The sequence below is a fragment of the Dendropsophus ebraccatus genome, chromosome 7 (genome assembly GCF_027789765.1).
Source record: "Dendropsophus ebraccatus isolate aDenEbr1 chromosome 7, aDenEbr1.pat, whole genome shotgun sequence".
NCBI lineage: Eukaryota > Metazoa > Chordata > Amphibia > Anura > Hylidae > Dendropsophus > Dendropsophus ebraccatus.
Window position 1 is genome coordinate 61,648,008 of NC_091460.1, and position 19,122 is coordinate 61,667,129.

At 46.2% G+C, this 19,122-nt stretch overlaps 1 protein-coding gene across 1 annotated transcript; it reads right to left on the reverse strand.

The window, feature by feature from the left end:
* Window positions 1-11,970: 11,970 nt before the first annotated feature.
* On the reverse strand, window positions 11,971-13,386 carry LOC138796556 (paraneoplastic antigen Ma2 homolog). Its single transcript, XM_069976163.1, has one exon. It carries the CDS (start codon window positions 13,384-13,386, stop codon window positions 11,971-11,973), a length of 1,416 nt encoding a protein of 471 aa, XP_069832264.1.
* Between the last annotated feature and the right edge of the window lie 5,736 nt (window positions 13,387-19,122).

Below are 19,122 nucleotides of genomic sequence, written 5' to 3' on the forward strand. Positions count from 1 at the left end.
TATGATACAGGGCAAGAATCCGGCCAAGAGCCAACGGTCCCATCCCCAGGCCCCTCAAAACCTCTGTTAGGAACACCCAGTCTACCCTATCGAAAGCCTTCTCTGCGTCCAGTGAGAGCATCATACAAGGTACGTTGGCTGAGCGAACATGATGGATCACAGAGAAGGTCTTCAGGGTATTGTCACGTGCCTCCCTCAGGGGGACAAAACCCACCTGATCTGGGTGGATTACCCGCCCTAAAAGCGGGGCAAGGCGGTTCGCCAGGAGTTTAGCGAACAACTTCGCGTCAGTATTTATGAGGGAGATGGGCCTGTAGCTGGGACAAAGATTTGGATCCTTCCCCTCCTTGGGAATGACCACTATATGGGCACACATGAAAGAAGGCGGCAACGGGGAGGAGGCTGAAATATTATTAAAGGCTGCCAACAAGGTTGGATTTAAATCAGCTTGAAGTATCTTATAAAACTGTGCCGTGTAGCCGTCAGGGCCCGGGCTTTTGCCCGACGGCAGGTCAGAGATAGCACCGGACAATTCTTCCGCAGTGAAACCATCCTCGAGGGTAGCGAGAAGTTCAGGCTCCAAGCGGGGCAGTTTGGTATCAGATATATATTTACGAACCCCCTCCACCGTGGCTTCAGGCGCTGGGATAAGATTATACAAGTTTTCATAATAAGATCTAAAAGACTCTAAAATATCTGAGGTATAGCGCTGAACAATGCCCTCCGTATTTTTAATTGATTGTATGTATAGGGCTGCCCGTTTGTCTCTTAAGGCCCTAGCTAGCATCCTGCCTGCCTTGTTGCCCTCCTCATAGAACCTGCCAGCGCAGAGCTGTCTAAACCGTTTTTGTTTTTTGTTAAGCAGGGAGGTGAGCTCGTGTCGCACTCGCAGTACTTCACGATAGGTATCTTCCATAAGCGTGGCCCTATGCGCCGTCTCCAGTCGATGGAGCTCAGAGAGTAACCTTTTCAATTTAGCAGCCGCCTCCCTTTTAAGGCGCGCACCATGGGCAATCAGCACTCCCCTCAGAACACATTTAAGCGCGTCCCATTTCACTTGAGGTGCCGTAATGTCCCCAGTATGATCAGTCATGAAAGTGCTAACAGCAGATTTCAGGTCAGCTAAACACAGGGGGTCGTGTAGAAGGGTCTCATTCAGCCTCCAGTTATATGACCCGCGAGGCAAATCCGGCATAGCGAGACTGCACTGCACAGGGGCATGATCAGTTTGGATAATACTTCCTATGGAGGATGAAGAGACCCTAGGTAAAAGGTGATGGTGTACAAAAATATAGTCGATCCTGCTGTACCTGTTGTGGGGGCTTGAGTAGAAGGAGTAGTCCCTAGCGGTCGGGTGCTGCACGCGCCAAACGTCACATAGCTGCATTTGAAATAGGGCTCTACGTATCGTGTTTAACTTGTTGAAGGACAGTGAAGACACCCCCGAGGAGGTGTCCACCCTGGGATCAAGGGTCGCATTAAGATCTCCACATAAAATTATGTTACCTTGAGCATAAGCATTCAACTCGTCCAATACATTTTTTATAAATGTTGGCTGGTTTGAATTGGGCACATATATATTAGCTAACGTGTAGGCCTGGTGCGCAATAAGGCAACGGATAAACAGGAACCGGGCCTCAGGGTCTGTCTTCACGTCTAGCACCTGGCACGGTAGGGACTTATGGATAAAGATCGCTACACCTTTAGTCTTGTTACTGGGATTACTACTGTGGTACCAGGAGGGATAATACCTGTTATGAATGTTAGGAATATTAGCAGTATAGAAGTGAGTTTCCTGGATACATAAAACCTGTATCCTCCGTTTATGCATAGTATATAAAATTTGCGCCCTCTTCTCCGGGACATTGAAACCCTGAACATTCAGGGTGGCAATGTTCATCAAGGCCATATCACTGGCCGTCTAGAGGGTAGAACGATCCCCGGCTGGGGGGAGAGGCCGTGCTGGCAAAGAAAAGAGAAAGAGCAGGGTAGTAGTAAGGGGAATAGACAAGAGAAACAGCTCCTAAACAAAGGTAGCAACAATTCTAACAGAAGCAGCAACATGACTGCCTTTAACAGGCGGCAATATCCCGCCTCTACACCTATTGGGGGTAAGACCATGGGGGTCAACCTATGGGGATAGGAGACAGCAACAGGCCGACATCAGTAAAGAATACAACTTAACAATTGAACAATTGTACGGGGGAATGATATTATGAAAAAACATTTGTAGGGGCATAAGGCACACTATGTAGCATCAGTCTCAATCTAAATCAGCAGTAATTACAGTGAAACATGACAATAATCTCACGTCTCGCAACAGCCGCAGCGGAGTTTCAGAGCTCCGTGTCCGATCTAGATGCGCTCCTCCTCCTCCTTCTTGCACGTTGTGGTCTGGGGGAGAGTCGTCGCCCCTCACTTCTCATCATTGATGGGGCGGGTCCCCAGGCATCTGCAGTCGGATCTGACAGTAGGCGTTCCCATTCCCGCAGCACAACATGAGGCAGATCAAAGGCTGTGAGGAAGGGACCAAGATCTTCTAGGGTGCGCAGCGTAGCAACCGTTGTTCCAAGTCGCGCAGAAAGGGAAAATGGGAAGCCCCAACGGTATGGAATGTTACGTGCCTGCAGCAGAGAGAGAAGTGGCTTCAGGGATGCACGCAATCGCAGGGTGCGCCGTGACAGATCCGGGTACAGTTGAAGCTTGGCACCATCAAAGTCAATTTCCGGGAGCATGCGTGCCCTTCTCATAATCTCTTCCTTAACGGAGAAGTAGTGCACACGGCATATTACATCTCGAGGCTTGTTGGGGTCGGTGCTCGGCGGTCTCAGCGCCCTGTGTGCTCTGTCAATATCCAGTGGCGCATCTGGTGGTTTACCCAGCAGTGAGTTGAATACACCAGTGAGGGTGGAAAGGAGGTCGGGTGGGCGCGTTGCTTCAGGCAGTCCCTTGACTCTAATATTATTGCGCCTGTTGCGATTCTCCAGGTCATCTATTTGGGAGCATAGGTACTGTTGCTGGGTGGCCTGAGATGTGACAGTCAGTTGAAGATCAGATAAGGACTGCTGTACTGTGGTCTTAAACGTTTCCAATTCCTGCACTTTAGTCTGCAGTGTCGAGACGTCTGCTTTAACAGCTCCAATATCCTGCCGCCAAGCTGCCTTCAAATCAGACGCCATGGAGTCTAAGTCCAACTTGGAAGGCAATAGTGTGAGCAGCGCCTGTAGCTCCGGATGGGCCCTCAGGGCGGCAGCAGCCTCTGAGTGTTGTACAGCAGAGGCCTCCATAGATGCAACGTTATGGGGAAAGCCAGCAGGGGGCAGACCAGAGTGAGGTAAAGTATATTGTCTCTGAGAGGCAGGTCCACAATGTGCTGTGGCACTTATGGCAATGGAATCAAAGGCAATTGAGGGAGGGAGAGCAGTCTCAGACGACTGGCTGTGCAGATGCTGAATGGTTGAGGGCAAGTTCTGTATTTCAGCAGAGAGAGGGTCCTCCATACACAAGGAGGTGGCAGCAGGGGCGACACTGGCAGTATGGGGCAGCTGCTGGGATCGTGGGCAGTGGAGTAAAGAAGTTGTTGCCCGGGGTGATGTGTCTGTGGCACTATTCCCACTTTGCTGGTGCCGGTCCCCGTCTCTCCTCACCTGGTCTCCCTCCAGTGCCTCACTGACAGCCCCCGCTGTTTCTGTAGAGGACGCAAGCTCCCACACAGCAGGAGAGGACCGAGGCTCCGCCTCCAATGTCGGCTCGTGTCTGCCTTGTGTTCCCGGCACCGGCGTCTCAGTGGCAGAAAACGACTGCTGCTCACCTCCCTCTGTAGTGCGCCGGGGTCTGGATGGAGTCCGGTGTCCCGGTAATGTGGCCTCCTCCCGCCGGGCAGCCTGGGACCTGGTCTCTCGCTGCTGCCGCTCGCCTCCCGCAATCCAAGATGGCGCCGGTTGCTCCACGCCGCTCACCGGGTCCTCAGGCAGGTCAGCTAGCGGGCTGAAATAGTTGGATATCGGGGTCTGCGGCGTCTTCGGGACCCCCGGAGTCTTCTTGGCCGTTTTGGTGCGTTTTAGCCCCATAAAGCTGCTACTGTGCCCCCTGTAGATGTCGGCCTAAGCAGGAGCTCCTAGTGTGCACGTCCGGCCGCCTCCATGTCAGGCTCCGCCCCCAACATTTGATGTTTTAATTAAAGTAAAGTGATGATTAGTACAGAATGCTCTATTACCGGGAATATGAATTAACGGCTTAATGGAGCTTCCTGTACTAATTAATATTTAATTAATAAAACACATTTTTGTTGTAATAAAATCAGTTTCGTTGTTCAATAATTTAATTCTAACGAATCCATCATTGTGCAATTAAATATACTGTCAAAAAATAAATATATATATAAATATACATTTATTTATATATATATTTATTTTAACAGTATATTTAATTGCACAATGATGGATTCGTTAGAATTAAATTATTGAACAACGAAAGGGACTTTATTACAAAGAAAATGTGTTTTATTAATTTAATATATTAACTATTAGAGGCATCGGCATTCGGCATTATTGCCAGCTATTTTTGAAGTACTCCGTACGGACCGCCTGTCAATCCACGGCCGTGAATTTGCACAGTTCCAGGCGCAAACAATGGTCTTGTTCATTTTTTACGGGTCCGTTTACGATCGGGCCGTAGGCTCATACATAGCGTGCACTGTGCAGCCGTATATCGTATACTTTCCAGCGTACACATGAACCGGAAAAATACGGCCGATGATTTACAGCCCTCAATACAGCCGCACAGATACATAGTGTGAACATAGCCCAAAGATGCGTTTCCCTCTGGCGCTTTTCTGCTGCACCAGAGGGAAACGCTGCCACACCGCCATACATATGTAAACCCGGCCTTACTTTGTCCTCTTGTTCTTCAGTTCAGATTTTTATTAAAAACACTTCCCTCCTGCACCTTTAGTCATTTAATATATTAAAAGGTTTTGATCATAACCCCTTTTCTCTTCCCCTTCCTTCCTTCAGACTATATATATTTAAATCCCTAAGGACCATATTAGAGGCCCCAACTCTCACTAAAAGTGAGCGCTGATCTGCTCACCGAGCCTATTACCGTGCTTGATAATATTGTGAGCAGGCCATCGCGCTATAATGTCCGTGAAGCCCTTGCTCAAAGGTGTAAAATAAAAAAAGATGTTTTACTTACCTGTCCACGCTCCCTCAGTGTCCTCCTGCCTTGTCTGTGGAATTCCCCTGCTTACTGAAAATGCCGCAGACACTTCCGAACTTGTATCTGCAGTGACAGGCCAATCAGCCAATCACTGACCGAGATGGAACAGTGCTGCGGCAAGTGATTGGCTGGGCAGCCTGTCACTGCAGAGACGTTTCAGAAGGGTCATTGGCAGCTGCAGTAAGCAGGGGATCCCAGAAGCAAGCCAGGAGGAGACAGGGGGAGCGTAGACAGGTAAGTAAAACATATTTATTATTTTCTATATCCAATCAGCCATTGGTTGTGCATCAACTATTACATGGAGAAATGTGCGACTGGTGGACAATGATTTTTTAACATGTTAAAAACAACAATCAGCTGCTGATTGGCTCCTAGGCTGATCATTGTCTTTATTACACGGGGTGATAAATCTTAATAAGGGCCCTAAGTCTTTGGTCTGTCTGACCATCACCACAATAACACATCAGAAGAAAGCTAAATGTGGTGAACTCTTTCACATGTCTCTCTTTCACTATGTTTAACTTTATGAGCATGTTGGTACTAAAAAGAAGCTTGACCACATGTAAGTTGACTGAACTTTGACAAGACTTTCACAGATGAAAGGTCAAGGGGTGTACAAAGCCACCTAAGAAAATAAGCAAATCCTCGGCTCATTGGCAATGACTGAATGCATCCATTCTGCAACACAATGCACAAAAGAGCCTGAATACGACACGTAAGACATGTGTACTATGTTGTAGTAATAGTAAGAGGATCAGAGATGTTTTCCAAAATCTGAATCTAAAATGTATTTGGAGTATTATGGATGTAGCTGACAACATCCACACCCACACATCTTTCCTGTCTAATACCGCAAGTCTTCATCATAAAGGATATGTGCTGCATTGGGAACGTCTCTTCACAAATTGTTTAATGAAAACATGACAACCATCTGGACACTTGCGGTATAATTAACGGTGATTATTTAGCGTGAGGCTGGAAAACCAAGAGAAAGCAAAACAAAATGAAACTATTTGGAGGCATACTATATACAATAATGAGGATTGAACGGCAGGAAAGAGAAGACTTCCTGAAGAAAGATAGGCTTTATTTGTGCAGGTGGGGAGTAAAGGGAAAATATTTGTCAGATTCCTGTTTATGGAAAGAGTAAATAGTTGATTTTGTTAATGATGAAGCCACTGCTACAATTTATACAAAACACACTGAACGTTTCAGTAGCAGTCTATCCAAACATTGTTACAGGGGTAACTTAGAATACCAATATATTAATAGTTGTAGTAATTTACTGTTTATTGCATAAAAATATGTTAACTGTAAAGGCCCTTTTAGATGACCAAATGCGCAGCCGTTTGTGGTTGCAAATGTGCGCTAATCAGCAAGATCGAGGCTTGGCTGCAGAGCTTTTACACAGCACGATCAATCGAGTGGCTGAGCCACGCGATTAATCACAGTATCAGTCGTGCAGCATCTATTGTTATCAGCCACACATTTCTTGTTTATGTAACACCCCCTAATGGAGCTTCCAGTGTAAGGAGGGGGTTTTTGGTTTGTTTCACCTTCTCACTCAGCGCAGTGCCTCCACCTGAGTCTTGACAAGAGCTTGCTTGGTATGCAGGAGGTTGTCACTCTTCTGCCAGGGGTTGACTCAGGAAACCCCCACCTAGCTCGGTACACACTCAATACACTATAAGTGATATACTCACAGAGAGAAGTAACATGGAAACAGGAACCAATTTAATGCTTGGTAAAATCAATACTGGGCTTGACAATGGGGTATGAATAAACAGGGAATGGATATGATAAAAAAATAAATGTGGCAACACAGAACTCTCCCCCTGAAAGTGAAACACTTCAGCAGCAGGAAGGGGGGTTGTTTGGTAAACAGGGTGACTAGTGTGAGCACTCTGACAATTTAGACTCTAGGAGGTGACTCTCATCACACACAGTCACTGCACACCAAGCCGGCACATACATCCACACGGACTATATGTAATAAGTGAGGCTGCAGCCATATAGTAAGATAAATGTCTATACGCTGGGGCCCAGTTGCCGTGGACGTTGGCGCGCTTTAGAAGTTGTTGGTGCACTTAATAACAAAGGAGTTGCAACTTGAACAATCCACCAGGTCACAGCTCTTGTGAACAGAACAGATTCCAACAAGGTCTAAGCTGTGATTCTTTAATTGTCACTGTCCAGCCACAGCTTCACCAGCCAGGATACAAAGGGTTACTCACTCTTTTGCTGCTGATCTACACACCAGGCTCAGTCCAGGTTTCCAACATGGAGCAGCAGCATTTAGGAAGGATCTCACAGAGGGAGTGGGTGGCAGGATCCTCCTCACTGGACACACAGGAGCTGGGGGGTCCTGTCTGGGCTCAGTCCTTCCTCTCTCAGCTGTCAGGTCTCTCTCTATTACCCCTGACACAGCCAGCACAGGAGGTGGTCTCCTCTCCTCAGACCATGCTGCCCACCATGCACTGTCTCCCTCTGTCTTTCTTCCTCTTCCTCCCAGCGCAGCATCACTTCCTGCTCCCCTCAGCTCACTGTCCCAGGGAGAGATGGGAAATGTAGTTTGTGTGCCTCTCTTATAAGCTGCACCTGCTGTTCTCCCTAAATCCTCTCCAGGGGTTACATCCTCCCCCTGGGGAGCCAGCGTGAATGCGGAAGCACTAAAAGTTGGCTCACCACCTGAAAAGTGAAATAGAGTTAAAGCGTCCTGACCAACTCTACACTCCGGCACACCCCAATCACTGCCACGCTACACATGGTTGCAGTTGGACCCTAAGCTATTTGAGTGTAATGATGTAATTCTAGGGACCTCGATAGCATGACCCATATCATCATAAGTTAGCATCATGGGGGGTCTAATATCTCTCTTGGGGCGAGTGTGTACTGTGGGGGTCCCTTCCTCCACCCCTGACTCTTGGACTTCGTGCTGTGGGTCAAGTTCTACTTCAGTGGCTTCTTCATCAGGCAACCTTTCTTCCACAGTCTCCCCCAATGTAAGATGGGAACAGTCAGGGGAGTATTCCATTGGTTCATCCCCATATGGTGACAAATCTTCAGCATCTTCCACAACAGAAGAAGGGCCATCGACCCAGCTGTAATCCAGTCCCCAGTCATCAGTAGACTCACTTTCACTGTCCTCAGGGTTTATCACCGGGCTGACTGGTTGACACAGCCGATTACTCCTTCTTGGAGGCTTAGCTTTACCCCGTACTTCCTCAATCACAGGACTTCTGGAACAGACATTTTCTCCAATAGGTAACAGATGCTGGCGGTGGTAAGTCTTGGTAGTCCCTTTATTTCGCTCTGGTTTCACTCGATAAGCAGGGATGCCTGACAATTTCTCCACTACAATAAAGGGTTCTGAGCGCCATCGATCAGCTAATTTGTGTTTCCCATGCAGACCCAATTGTTGAATGAGGACTCTGTCTCCAGGCTGCAAAATGTGCTCTCGAACTCTTCTATCATACCGAGCTTTGTTCCTTTGGTCTGAGCGATTTGAGGCCTGTTCAGCCAGCTGGTAAGCGCTCTTCAACTCTTCTCTCAGTTGTGACACATACCTAAGGTATGTCCTTCCTGATGTCTGATCAGTAGACACCCCAAAGCAGACATCTACAGGAAGTCTGGCCTCTCTGCCAAACATGAGGAAATAAGGAGAGTATCCTGTGGACTCATTCTTGGTGCAGTTGTAGGCGTGGACCAGCTGACTTATATGCCGGCTCCACTGCCCTTTCTTTCGCTGGTCCAGAGTACCCAGCATATTGAGTAGGGTGCGATTAAACCTTTCAGGCTGTGGGTCCCCCTGAGGATGAAAAGGAGTTGTTCTGGACTTTTTGATTCCACATATTTCACATAACTCTCGAATCAGCCGACTCTCAAAGTCTCTTCCTTGATCAGAGTGGATGCGTGCTGGCAGCCCGTAATGCACAAAGAATTTCTCCCACAGAGTCTTGGCTACCGTAGTAGCTCTTTGATCTTTAGTGGGGTATGCTTGAGCATATCAGGTGAAATGATCAGTAACCACTAGTACATTGCTCACGTTTCCTTCATCCGGTTCAATGGACAGGAAGTCGATACACACCAACTCGAGTGGGCCATCACTGGTAAGATTGACAAGGGGAGCTGATCGAGTGGGCAGAGTTTTTCTCATTATGCACCGCTCACAATGCTTGCAATACCTCTCGATGTCAGCCTCCATTTTCGGCCAGTAGAATCGATCAGTAATGAGACTAGTTGTCTTTTCTATGCCCAAGTGCCCATGATCGTCATGCAAAGCCCTTAAGGCCAGTTCTCTGAATTGAGTGGGTAACACCAGCTGTTGAGGAACTTTTCCTTGTTTACGTGGAGACTTCCGATATAGCAGTCCTTTTCTCACAACTAAGGACTCTATCTGACGAGCAAGCAGCATTGATTCTTCTGTCTTGAGAGCACTTCGTTCTGGCCTCAATCCCCGTTTCACTGACCAACGCACCACCCCTACAGAAGGGTCCTCTTGTTGTGCCTTCTCAATCTGATCCCGTGTCAGCTGCGGTAGGGAATCAGTCTTGACCCTGGTCAAATGACAAAACATGGGGGGAAGGGCTTCCTCTGGAGCTCCCAAAAAATGAACACAGCCTTGCGCTGGAACAGTCTTGGCAGTCTGAAAGTGACACATAGCTTTAACCTCTGGGGCAGGAACTTCAATCCAAGCGTCTTCTTCAGATCCTGGAGGTTGGCCAGGCAAGCGAGATAAGGCGTCGGCATCTACATTCGTGCTGCCAGGACGATACTTCAAGCTGAAGTCATATATTGCCAAAGCAGCAAGCCACCTGTGCCCTGTTGCATCAAGTTTGGCTGTAGTCCTTACATAGGTCAGAGGGTTGTTGTCAGTGTGAACTTCAAAGTGGACACCATAAAGGTAGTCATGCAGTTTGTCCACTACTGCCCACTTTAGCGCCAGAAATTCCAATTTGTGGACTGGGTAGTTGCGTTCACTGGGAGTCAATCCTCTGCTGACGTAATAAACTGGGCGTAGAGTGCCTTCATAATCTTGGTACAATACTGCTCCTAGTCCCTCAAATGAAGCATCTACATGTAGCACATAGGGCCGACTGGGATCCACATAGGCTAGCACAGGAGCTTGTGTTAAACAGGCTTTTAGCTTCTTGAACGCTTCTTCACACGCCGGGGTCCACCTTTCTCCAAAAGGTTCACTGACTCGGAAGTATGTTTTTCTTTCTGATTTCTTTGATTTTGCTTGGCCACGTGGAGGGGGATACCCTTGAGTGAGGGCTGTTAAAGGCTTGGCAACCTTTGAGTACTGTGGTACAAATCTCCGATAATATCCACAAAATCCCAAGAAGGACCGAAGCTCCCCAAGCTTGGTGGGCCTGGGCCAGTTGACTACCACTTCCACTTTAGCTGGGTCAGTAGAAATCCCATCTCGACTCACAATGTGTCCGACATACTTAACAGAAGTCTGACAAAGTCGGCACTTTTCCAACGACAGCTTCAGCCCATTGTCCATCAGACGATCAAGTACCTTAAACAGTCTCTGGTTATGTTCTTCAAGTGAACGCCCAAATATGATCAAATCATCTAGGTAGACCAAAACTTCACGGAAGTTCATATCTCCCACCACCTTGTCCATACATCTCTGGAATGTTGCTGGAGCACCGGAGACTCCCTGAGGCATTCTCTGGAACTGGTAGAAGCCGATGGGGCAGATAAAGGCTGTTTTTTCTTGATCTTCCTCACTCATGGGGATTTGGTAATAACCACTCCGCAGATCCAACACAGAAAACCACTGGCTCCCCTGAAGACAGTCTAATGCTTCGTCAATTCTGGGTACAGTGTATTGATCAGGAACAGTACGGCTGTTCAAAGTGCGGTAGTCCACGCACATTCGAATATCTCCATTTTTCTTTCTCGCTATTACAATAGGTGAAGCATAGGGACTGTTAGACTCTATGATTACTCCTGACCCTAGTAAGCCATACAGGTGCCGTCGGACATCTTCAAAATCTGCAGGGGCTAATCTTCGTGACCTCTCACGGAAAGGCTTCTCATCTGTCAGCCTAATGTGATGCTGCACTCCTCGAGCCAATCCAAGATCCCAATCCCCTAAGGAAAAGGCAGCCGCTCTTTCCATCATTCCTTGTATCACCAATTTACGCTCTTCTGTCTTCAAATTGCTGCCTTCGAAGCATGAGTCAAAACATTCAGCACAAAGCTCCTTCTTTTCTTCTTTTTCTTTCTTTACATATGCTTCCAAGCAGATCGGGTGGATCGTAAGGGTCTGTGAGTAATTCTCTCCCCCAACTTCTCGGCACCACTGTGCTAGGGTACGGAAGATGTTGGCATTGGTCCCCACTATGATTGGTATCTCTTTTGAATCAGCTTCTGCTTCAGGGCACACCAAGGCCACAATGGGTATTTCTTTCTCCACTCCCACTATGGCTTTAGGGAACCGAAGGGAGACTGTTACATATCCCCGATAGGGGTAGCTTTGCTCGCTGAGTCCCCAGACAACTAATCCAGATAGTGGTTGCAGTGGCACATCAGGCAGATATCTTTGGTACCATTTCTCAAATATAATGGAGACCTGAGACCCACTATCCAGTAAGACTGTGCACGGGTGTCCATTGATATAGGCCGGGACATGGGGAGCAGGTCCCATTAGGCCTCCCGGGAGTAGTCTGTGATTATGGACTTCTGGAGTGGCTGAGCAAACCTGGGTGACTAAATGGGGGTCAGTACTGCACTCTACTGACCCCCTTCCCCGTTTTTTGACTGATAATTTTTCTTTGTGAGGGGGGAGGGTGACCTCTTGGAAGACCACTTCATAGAGCAGTGACGAGCCATGTGATCAAAACTTCCGCACACAAAGCATCCCTCTGGATTCTTATCTCCACGTCTGGTAGAGCTACTGCTAGCCCTCTGTTGGGGACTTAGTTGTCTCTCAGAGACCTTGTGGGTAGCCTGCTTCAACCGTTCAACGTCTTTTGTATGAACATTTAAGAGCTGAGCAATCTGCTCCCCTTGTTTCTCAACAATTTTTAACAGCTCTTCTTCACGTTGACTTAATTGAGGCTTGGGAGCAATGGCTGCTACTTTTTTCACTGTTTGCTCTCTGGCCATTAAAGTAGCTTCTTCTTGCCGAACTTGCTTAAGCAGCTGATGGAAAGAGAGTGGAATCTTGTCCCGGTCAGTGCATCTCAGCCTCTGAGCAATCGGATCATTAGTCAAAGCACCCCGGAGCATTTGATCAAGACGGCAGTTGTCCACTTCCTTAGAGTCAAGTCCGCCTTTGGACACTACTCTGTAGATCAGCTTGTCCAACCTATAAAGGTAATCAGACATCTTTTCCCCTGCCTCTTGATAGGTGATCCGAAGCTTGTAGAGGAGGTCAGTGGCATCCTCAGGTGACCCAAAAGCATCTTCAAGAGCAGTCATGTAGTCCTGAGATGTCACTTGGGGTTTACCTCGCCAAGCAGCTTGCACTATTTCCATTGCTGGTCCTTTCAGGCTTTCTACTATCCTTTGCCTCTTTAGTGCATCAGAGCACTGCCATTCTTCCAAGTACTGCAAAGCAACATTCCTCCAAGTTTCATATCCCTCTTCCCCAGCTGGGGTGGGTACTAAGCCGGAGAATGTCCTCAACCGCCTGTAATTTCCTTCTGGGTTCATTTTTGCAAACTGACCCACTAGTCTCTCCATGGCGGCAACCAGCACATTAGTAGTGGGAGTTTCTTCAGCCGTGACTCGAGGAGGAGTGGGGGGCAAGCATCTACTAGACCCTCTCCGCTGTGGGCTCAGCACTGGAGGTATGCCTTCTGCGGTGGGCTCCAGTGGCCAGACAATCCTCCATCGTCCACCATATTCTTGTGGAACAGCAATAATGGCAGGGAAGTACGCTCTCTCCAATAACCTCTCAGTTGTGATAAGAGCTGTAGAGATTACACTTCTACTGGTACTACGACGATCAACAACTCTGGGTTGGAAAACTTCCTGCAGTCTGCTTGCTATTCGTAATATATCATCATCTGAAGCGCCATTAAGCTCTCCATCAATGGCAAAGCTATGTTCTATTGTTGTATTAGTTTCTATACACCATGTTAACACATCTTTTGCAGTAATAAAGTCTGTGGCAGCTGTACTTGACTGGGCTTTCTCAGCCATGTTCGATCTCAGCAGTGCCTCCAATGTAACACCCCCTAATGGAGCTTCCAGTGTAAGGAGGGGGTTTTTGGTTTGTTTCACCTTCTCACTCAGCGCAGTGCCTCCACCTGAGTCTTGACAAGAGCTTGCTTGGTATGCAGGAGGTTGTCACTCTTCTGCCAGGGGTTGACTCAGGAAACCCCCACCTAGCTCGGTACACACTCAATACACTATAAGTGATATACTCACAGAGAGAAGTAACATGGAAACAGGAACCAATTTAATGCTTGGTAAAATCAATACTGGGCTTGACAATGGGGTATGAATAAACAGGGAATGGATATGATAAAAAAATAAATGTGGCAACACAGAACTCTCCCCCTGAAAGTGAAACACTTCAGCAGCAGGAAGGGGGGTTGTTTGGTAAACAGGGTGACTAGTGTGAGCACTCTGACAATTTAGACTCTAGGAGGTGACTCTCATCACACACAGTCACTGCACACCAAGCCGGCACATACATCCACACGGACTATATGTAATAAGTGAGGCTGCAGCCATATAGTAAGATAAATGTCTATACGCTGGGGCCCAGTTGCCGTGGACGTTGGCGCGCTTTAGAAGTTGTTGGTGCACTTAATAACAAAGGAGTTGCAACTTGAACAATCCACCAGGTCACAGCTCTTGTGAACAGAACAGATTCCAACAAGGTCTAAGCTGTGATTCTTTAATTGTCACTGTCCAGCCACAGCTTCACCAGCCAGGATACAAAGGGTTACTCACTCTTTTGCTGCTGATCTACACACCAGGCTCAGTCCAGGTTTCCAACATGGAGCAGCAGCATTTAGGAAGGATCTCACAGAGGGAGTGGGTGGCAGGATCCTCCTCACTGGACACACAGGAGCTGGGGGGGTCCTGTCTGGGCTCAGTCCTTCCTCTCTCAGCTGTCAGGTCTCTCTCTGTTACCCCTGACACAGCCAGCACAGGAGGTGGTCTCCTCTCCTCAGACCATGCTGCCCACCATGCACTGTCTCCCTCTGTCTTTCTTCCTCTTCCTCCCAGCGCAGCATCACTTCCTGCTCCCCTCAGCTCACTGTCCCAGGGAGAGATGGGAAATGTAGTTTGTGTGCCTCTCTTATAAGCTGCACCTGCTGTTCTCCCTAAATCCTCTCCAGGGGTTACATTTATACAGAGATATGTGCAGCCGATAATAAACATCGGGGTTGCTGGACCATTGGGTTGCCCCCCCCCCCCCCTCCGTGGGCGCTGGCTTTGCGGTGGAGTAGGAACTCATGTTTATCAGAAGACCTGCATGTTGTACATGAGGCAATATGGTTCGAAATTATATACTAAATTCTGATGTTGGTTTTTAATGTAGCTAAAAAGCTTTAGTGTCAAACATGGGTGAGAGGTGCAGCATTTTCTTGTTCTCCAAATGTCATGATCATGAAAAGGCATCAGTGTCACCCTCTGTGGCAAAGATTCGACCTGTTGTCTTTGGTGATCCATTTCATGTTTTTTAGTTCTCCCTGCACTTAGCTTGCTGTGGCTTTCTCCATGATTGTCTCTGCTGTGTTTTGATGGACAGGTCTCTTCACCTCTGGTTTTCTGTGTTTCTCTTGATTATCCTATGAGCTTTGTGTCCGGAACTCGGTTTCCCTTATAGGTGTCACTCTCCCTTCAGCCTGGGCTCTTGATAGCTTTGTCCAGTTTGTCTGTTCAGCTTGATCCAGCATTTTACCTTGCAATCTGTATTCCTGGTTTTCTGACCCTGGCCTGTTTCTTACCAGTCTTTGTCTATTGGCTCTGTGCCTCTCTTTGTCCTTTGTGTACCTTGCTTAGTCCTCAATTTACCTTGCTTAGTTCTCAGTGTGCCTCGCTTAGTTCTCAGTGTGCCTCTCTTAGTCCTCAGTGTTCCTTCCTTTGTCCTTGGTTCATCTTGCTACTATCTCTGGCTTTTGGTTCTCCGTTTACCTTATTGCATCTCTGGCTTTCATCCTCCATTTGTTTGGTCCTTCGTTCCTTGCTGCCTTCTTGGTCCTGTCCTTCTCTGTGTCTTTGCGACTTTGCCTTGTCTACTGTCATTGTACCTTGTTTGCCCTTTCTGTCTTCTGGCAGCTGTCTTCTTCTATGGGCCACGCAGGCAATCTAAAGATCGTCCGGGCGGCCCCCCTGCTCCTCCACATTTAATGTCTGTGCGTGTAATAGCTCAGGCAGCAAGCGGGAAATAAGAAGTAAGAGAGCGCTGACCTGACGCCCATTTCCTCCTGTAGATCAAGCCATGTAATATAGCCCTTACAAGTAAACCTTAGCAGAGGGTCGGGGACAAATGGAAGAGAGAATGACTGTAGCAGCCGACTACACAGTGTTTTTTGGCAGACTGTTATCTTGGAGATGCATAGGTTTGCAAAAGAACTGCAGATACAAAATAGTATCTGAGTGACTGGGCACAGCTTCCTCAGCGATAACAGCCTAAAGTGTCCCTGTAGTTATAATTTTCTAAATCTACATCAACGGTAGATGTGAAATAAAGCATGTTAGCAATTTACATTCATATTTTTTTTTTTTTTAGTTACCATGCTGTTATGACTGTACCTGTTGGGACCTTGGCCAAGGTCCTTGAATTGTAAGGTATGAGCGAGATTGCACTTCTGACCATAAAATTGTGCTTACTCTGTGTGTTGTTTGCATTTGTCTCAGTTCCGTCTGAACACCGTGCTTCTCTTTTTGCATTACTGATTGATTCACCTGCCACACCCGTCTCTCTTCTGCTGAGTTCCCTCTAGTCACTTCATGGTTAGCCTATTTTGGTTGGGTGATTGACATCTGGTTTTTCCACTCACTCTTGCTGGATTCTGGACCTCTGTTCCAATCACGTTCTGACCACACCCCTGGCTTCCTATATATACTTTCTCAGTTTATTAACCCTTTGCTAACTAATAGTCTTGCTTGGAAGTGTGCCAGCGTATCTTGTGTTCTCTCTGTCTCCTACTTTGGCTTATCAAAACCTTGGCTCTGTTACTTGACTATTCTCTTAGATTCTGACTTTTATTTAAGGATCTGTATTTAAGTGACAACCCCTTTAAAATTCTATTCAAAATGCAGGTTTCAAAATGCATCAGTGTTATTAGAACAACCTTGCTCTATATATTATTATTGCACTTGGTATCCCAGTAATTTTTTCCAGACTTTTTTTTTGTAACTAAGGACTTTAGGAGCACAGTCTATCATTTTGGGAGCTATGCAGCTGAGCTTAGGTATACAGGGACACTTCTTCACTCTCCCAGCCTCCCCACTTTACTCTCTATGACTAACAATTGGGTTTATGTTATATTCATAGCCATGGAGAAGTACCTACTGTACCTACGATATAACACAAGAGAAAACGGCTATAAAAAATACATGGAAGAAAACAAATAGCTGTAGAACAAGTGAATAGAATTCTGACTTGATTAATGAGGACCTCCCAAGAAATAATAATTGCATTATTCCAGAATTAAAGATATTTAAAGAATGATCTCATGTTTCTTCTATGACATTCAATAAGCCTAATGCCTTCTCATTAGGAACGACATAACAAAAAATGAAATAAACCAATGAAATGTGGTTGTCATTTTTTACATTTCCTTCCTAATGAAATGCTTCAATAAGTTCTAGAAGATGACAAAGAAAACCAGAAAACCACTAAAACTTAAGGCTGACTGAGAGGAGCAAACGAGTGCTGTCAGTGCTCATTTGCTCCTCATTTGTGAGTGCGGGAGGAGCTGCGGGGGGCTGCCCGGGTGATGGCTAGATCGTCCTGGCAGCCCATAGAGGATAGTGGCGGTCTGCTGCCGCCGGTCCTGTTCCACGGAGCGACAGCAGCAGATCGCTGCTATCACAGCCGTTGATTATCGTCCACAATGGCCGATATCGGCCAGATACAGCCAATAATCATTCCGTGGAATAGAGCCTTTACTAATGGAATCAGGTAGGTAGTAAAACTACAATGTGGTATTGGGGTCAAAACCATATCACTAGCATTTACCACTAAGGAGCAATCAATAGGCTATATCTTCAATTGTTTTTCTGTCTTCTGTATTCAGTGCACCTTAATACTATCTGTCATATGTAAAAGTAGCTTGCAACCTACAGAAGGATGGGGAGCTCTGCTGTAAAGTGGTAGCTCAGAGCTACGAATCTGCAAATGATTAGCTTGCTCTATAATATTGCCAAGTGATAAAACTATTAAGTGACTCTTGAAAACAGGAAGGTCTGGAGGATTTATAGGCAATGGTGCTTATTAGTATTAGCTAATACAATAGAGTAAAAAAAAACATAGATATAAACTGTAAACAGCCCAGTTACAAAAAAAAACTCCATAGACGTTTTTCTCCTCTTTCAGTTTTCTACTTTTCCCCTAAAGTAGAACTAAGTTTAGTTATCTCTAGCTTGCTGTATAGAACATACATTGCTATAATGGATGCAGGGGTCACTCTCTATCCCATTATATCATGATGACAGATCTGATGGATCTTTTTCTTCTATTAAACTGCCTAAACATATTAATGTTAGCAAATCCCACCAGCAATCTTAAGTGTGTATAGTGCTCCTTATGGCACATGGGGGAAAAGGGGAATCCATCACCTTTGTTCTAACGCAAGATAATCCTCAACCAGAGCTCTCATGCCACTGAAATAAACATACATATCAGCCAAGTATGCATGTTTATGGGCTGATCCAAGGGAGACAGCGGTTAGATAAAGGCTGTTTTATGTGTATGGTGGCCAGGTACTCCAACTTATAGAAGTGGCTAGGTACTGATGCATTATAGTAAACAGCACAATCTACTGTATATATACCCTTAAGGTTTCTAAGGCCCCATTCATATTATGTTTTGTCATTACATTGCCAATATACATCATGATACCACTAAAGAGGTAGAAGAATTCTGGACCCTTCTCGAGGTCTACGAAGATGTCAGATTGCTAAGAAGTCCTTGACAATATGTTACCCTCCTAGACAAGGAGAAGTGATGCAGGTCTTCCTCTTAAAAGCTGCAGAAGAAAATATTAAAATGTATAGCAAAACAAAAGGTATATACATTTGGTATCACTGTAATTTTATTGACTATGGATGAGTGAGCACTAAAGTACTTGAATGCTCGTTATTCATGTCAAGTATTTTTTACAGAACCCCATTTAAGTCAATTGGAGATTAGAGCATTTTTTCAGGAGCCCTCATTGAACTCTGATCATGGAAAAATTAAAACTTTATGGATCTTGGAAGGAAAGATTGTAGGTGGGGAAGAAAATGTGTGAATGAAAAATAAAAATCTACCAGAATTACAAGGGAGTTACGATCTGGTCATGAAATAAATTACCATTATGTATATGGTGCTAAAAGAATCAAAAGCAATGTAATTTTTTCCCATCGATCCTATGTCCATAGCATTCAGTCTGCCTAATAATGAAGAAAACAATGCAAGCTTGACTGGGGGCAAATCTTCCTATGAGCAGCTGTTATATGCAGCAAGCATAGGTATAGCATGACTATAAGCATTTGACCACTGCAAGTAGTATGACAATCAGCAAACCCTATTTCCTGGTAATATTGGTATTGTTTATGTTGCTTTCTCTCCTTGTTTTGCAGTGAATTTGTTATTTTTAGATAAGATAGTGAAACCGGTGACATCTGAAGACCCCTGTAATAAGTTCCCCTCAGCACTGGACTCAATTGACTCAGGAGGATAATGAATAGGAGAGACAATGCATAATGCAA

Excerpts from the sequence above, each read along its gene's own strand:
- LOC138796556 (XM_069976163.1), bottom strand. The coding sequence starts at position 13,386 with ATGGCTGAGAAAGCCCAGTCAAGTACAGCTGCCACAGACTTTATTACT.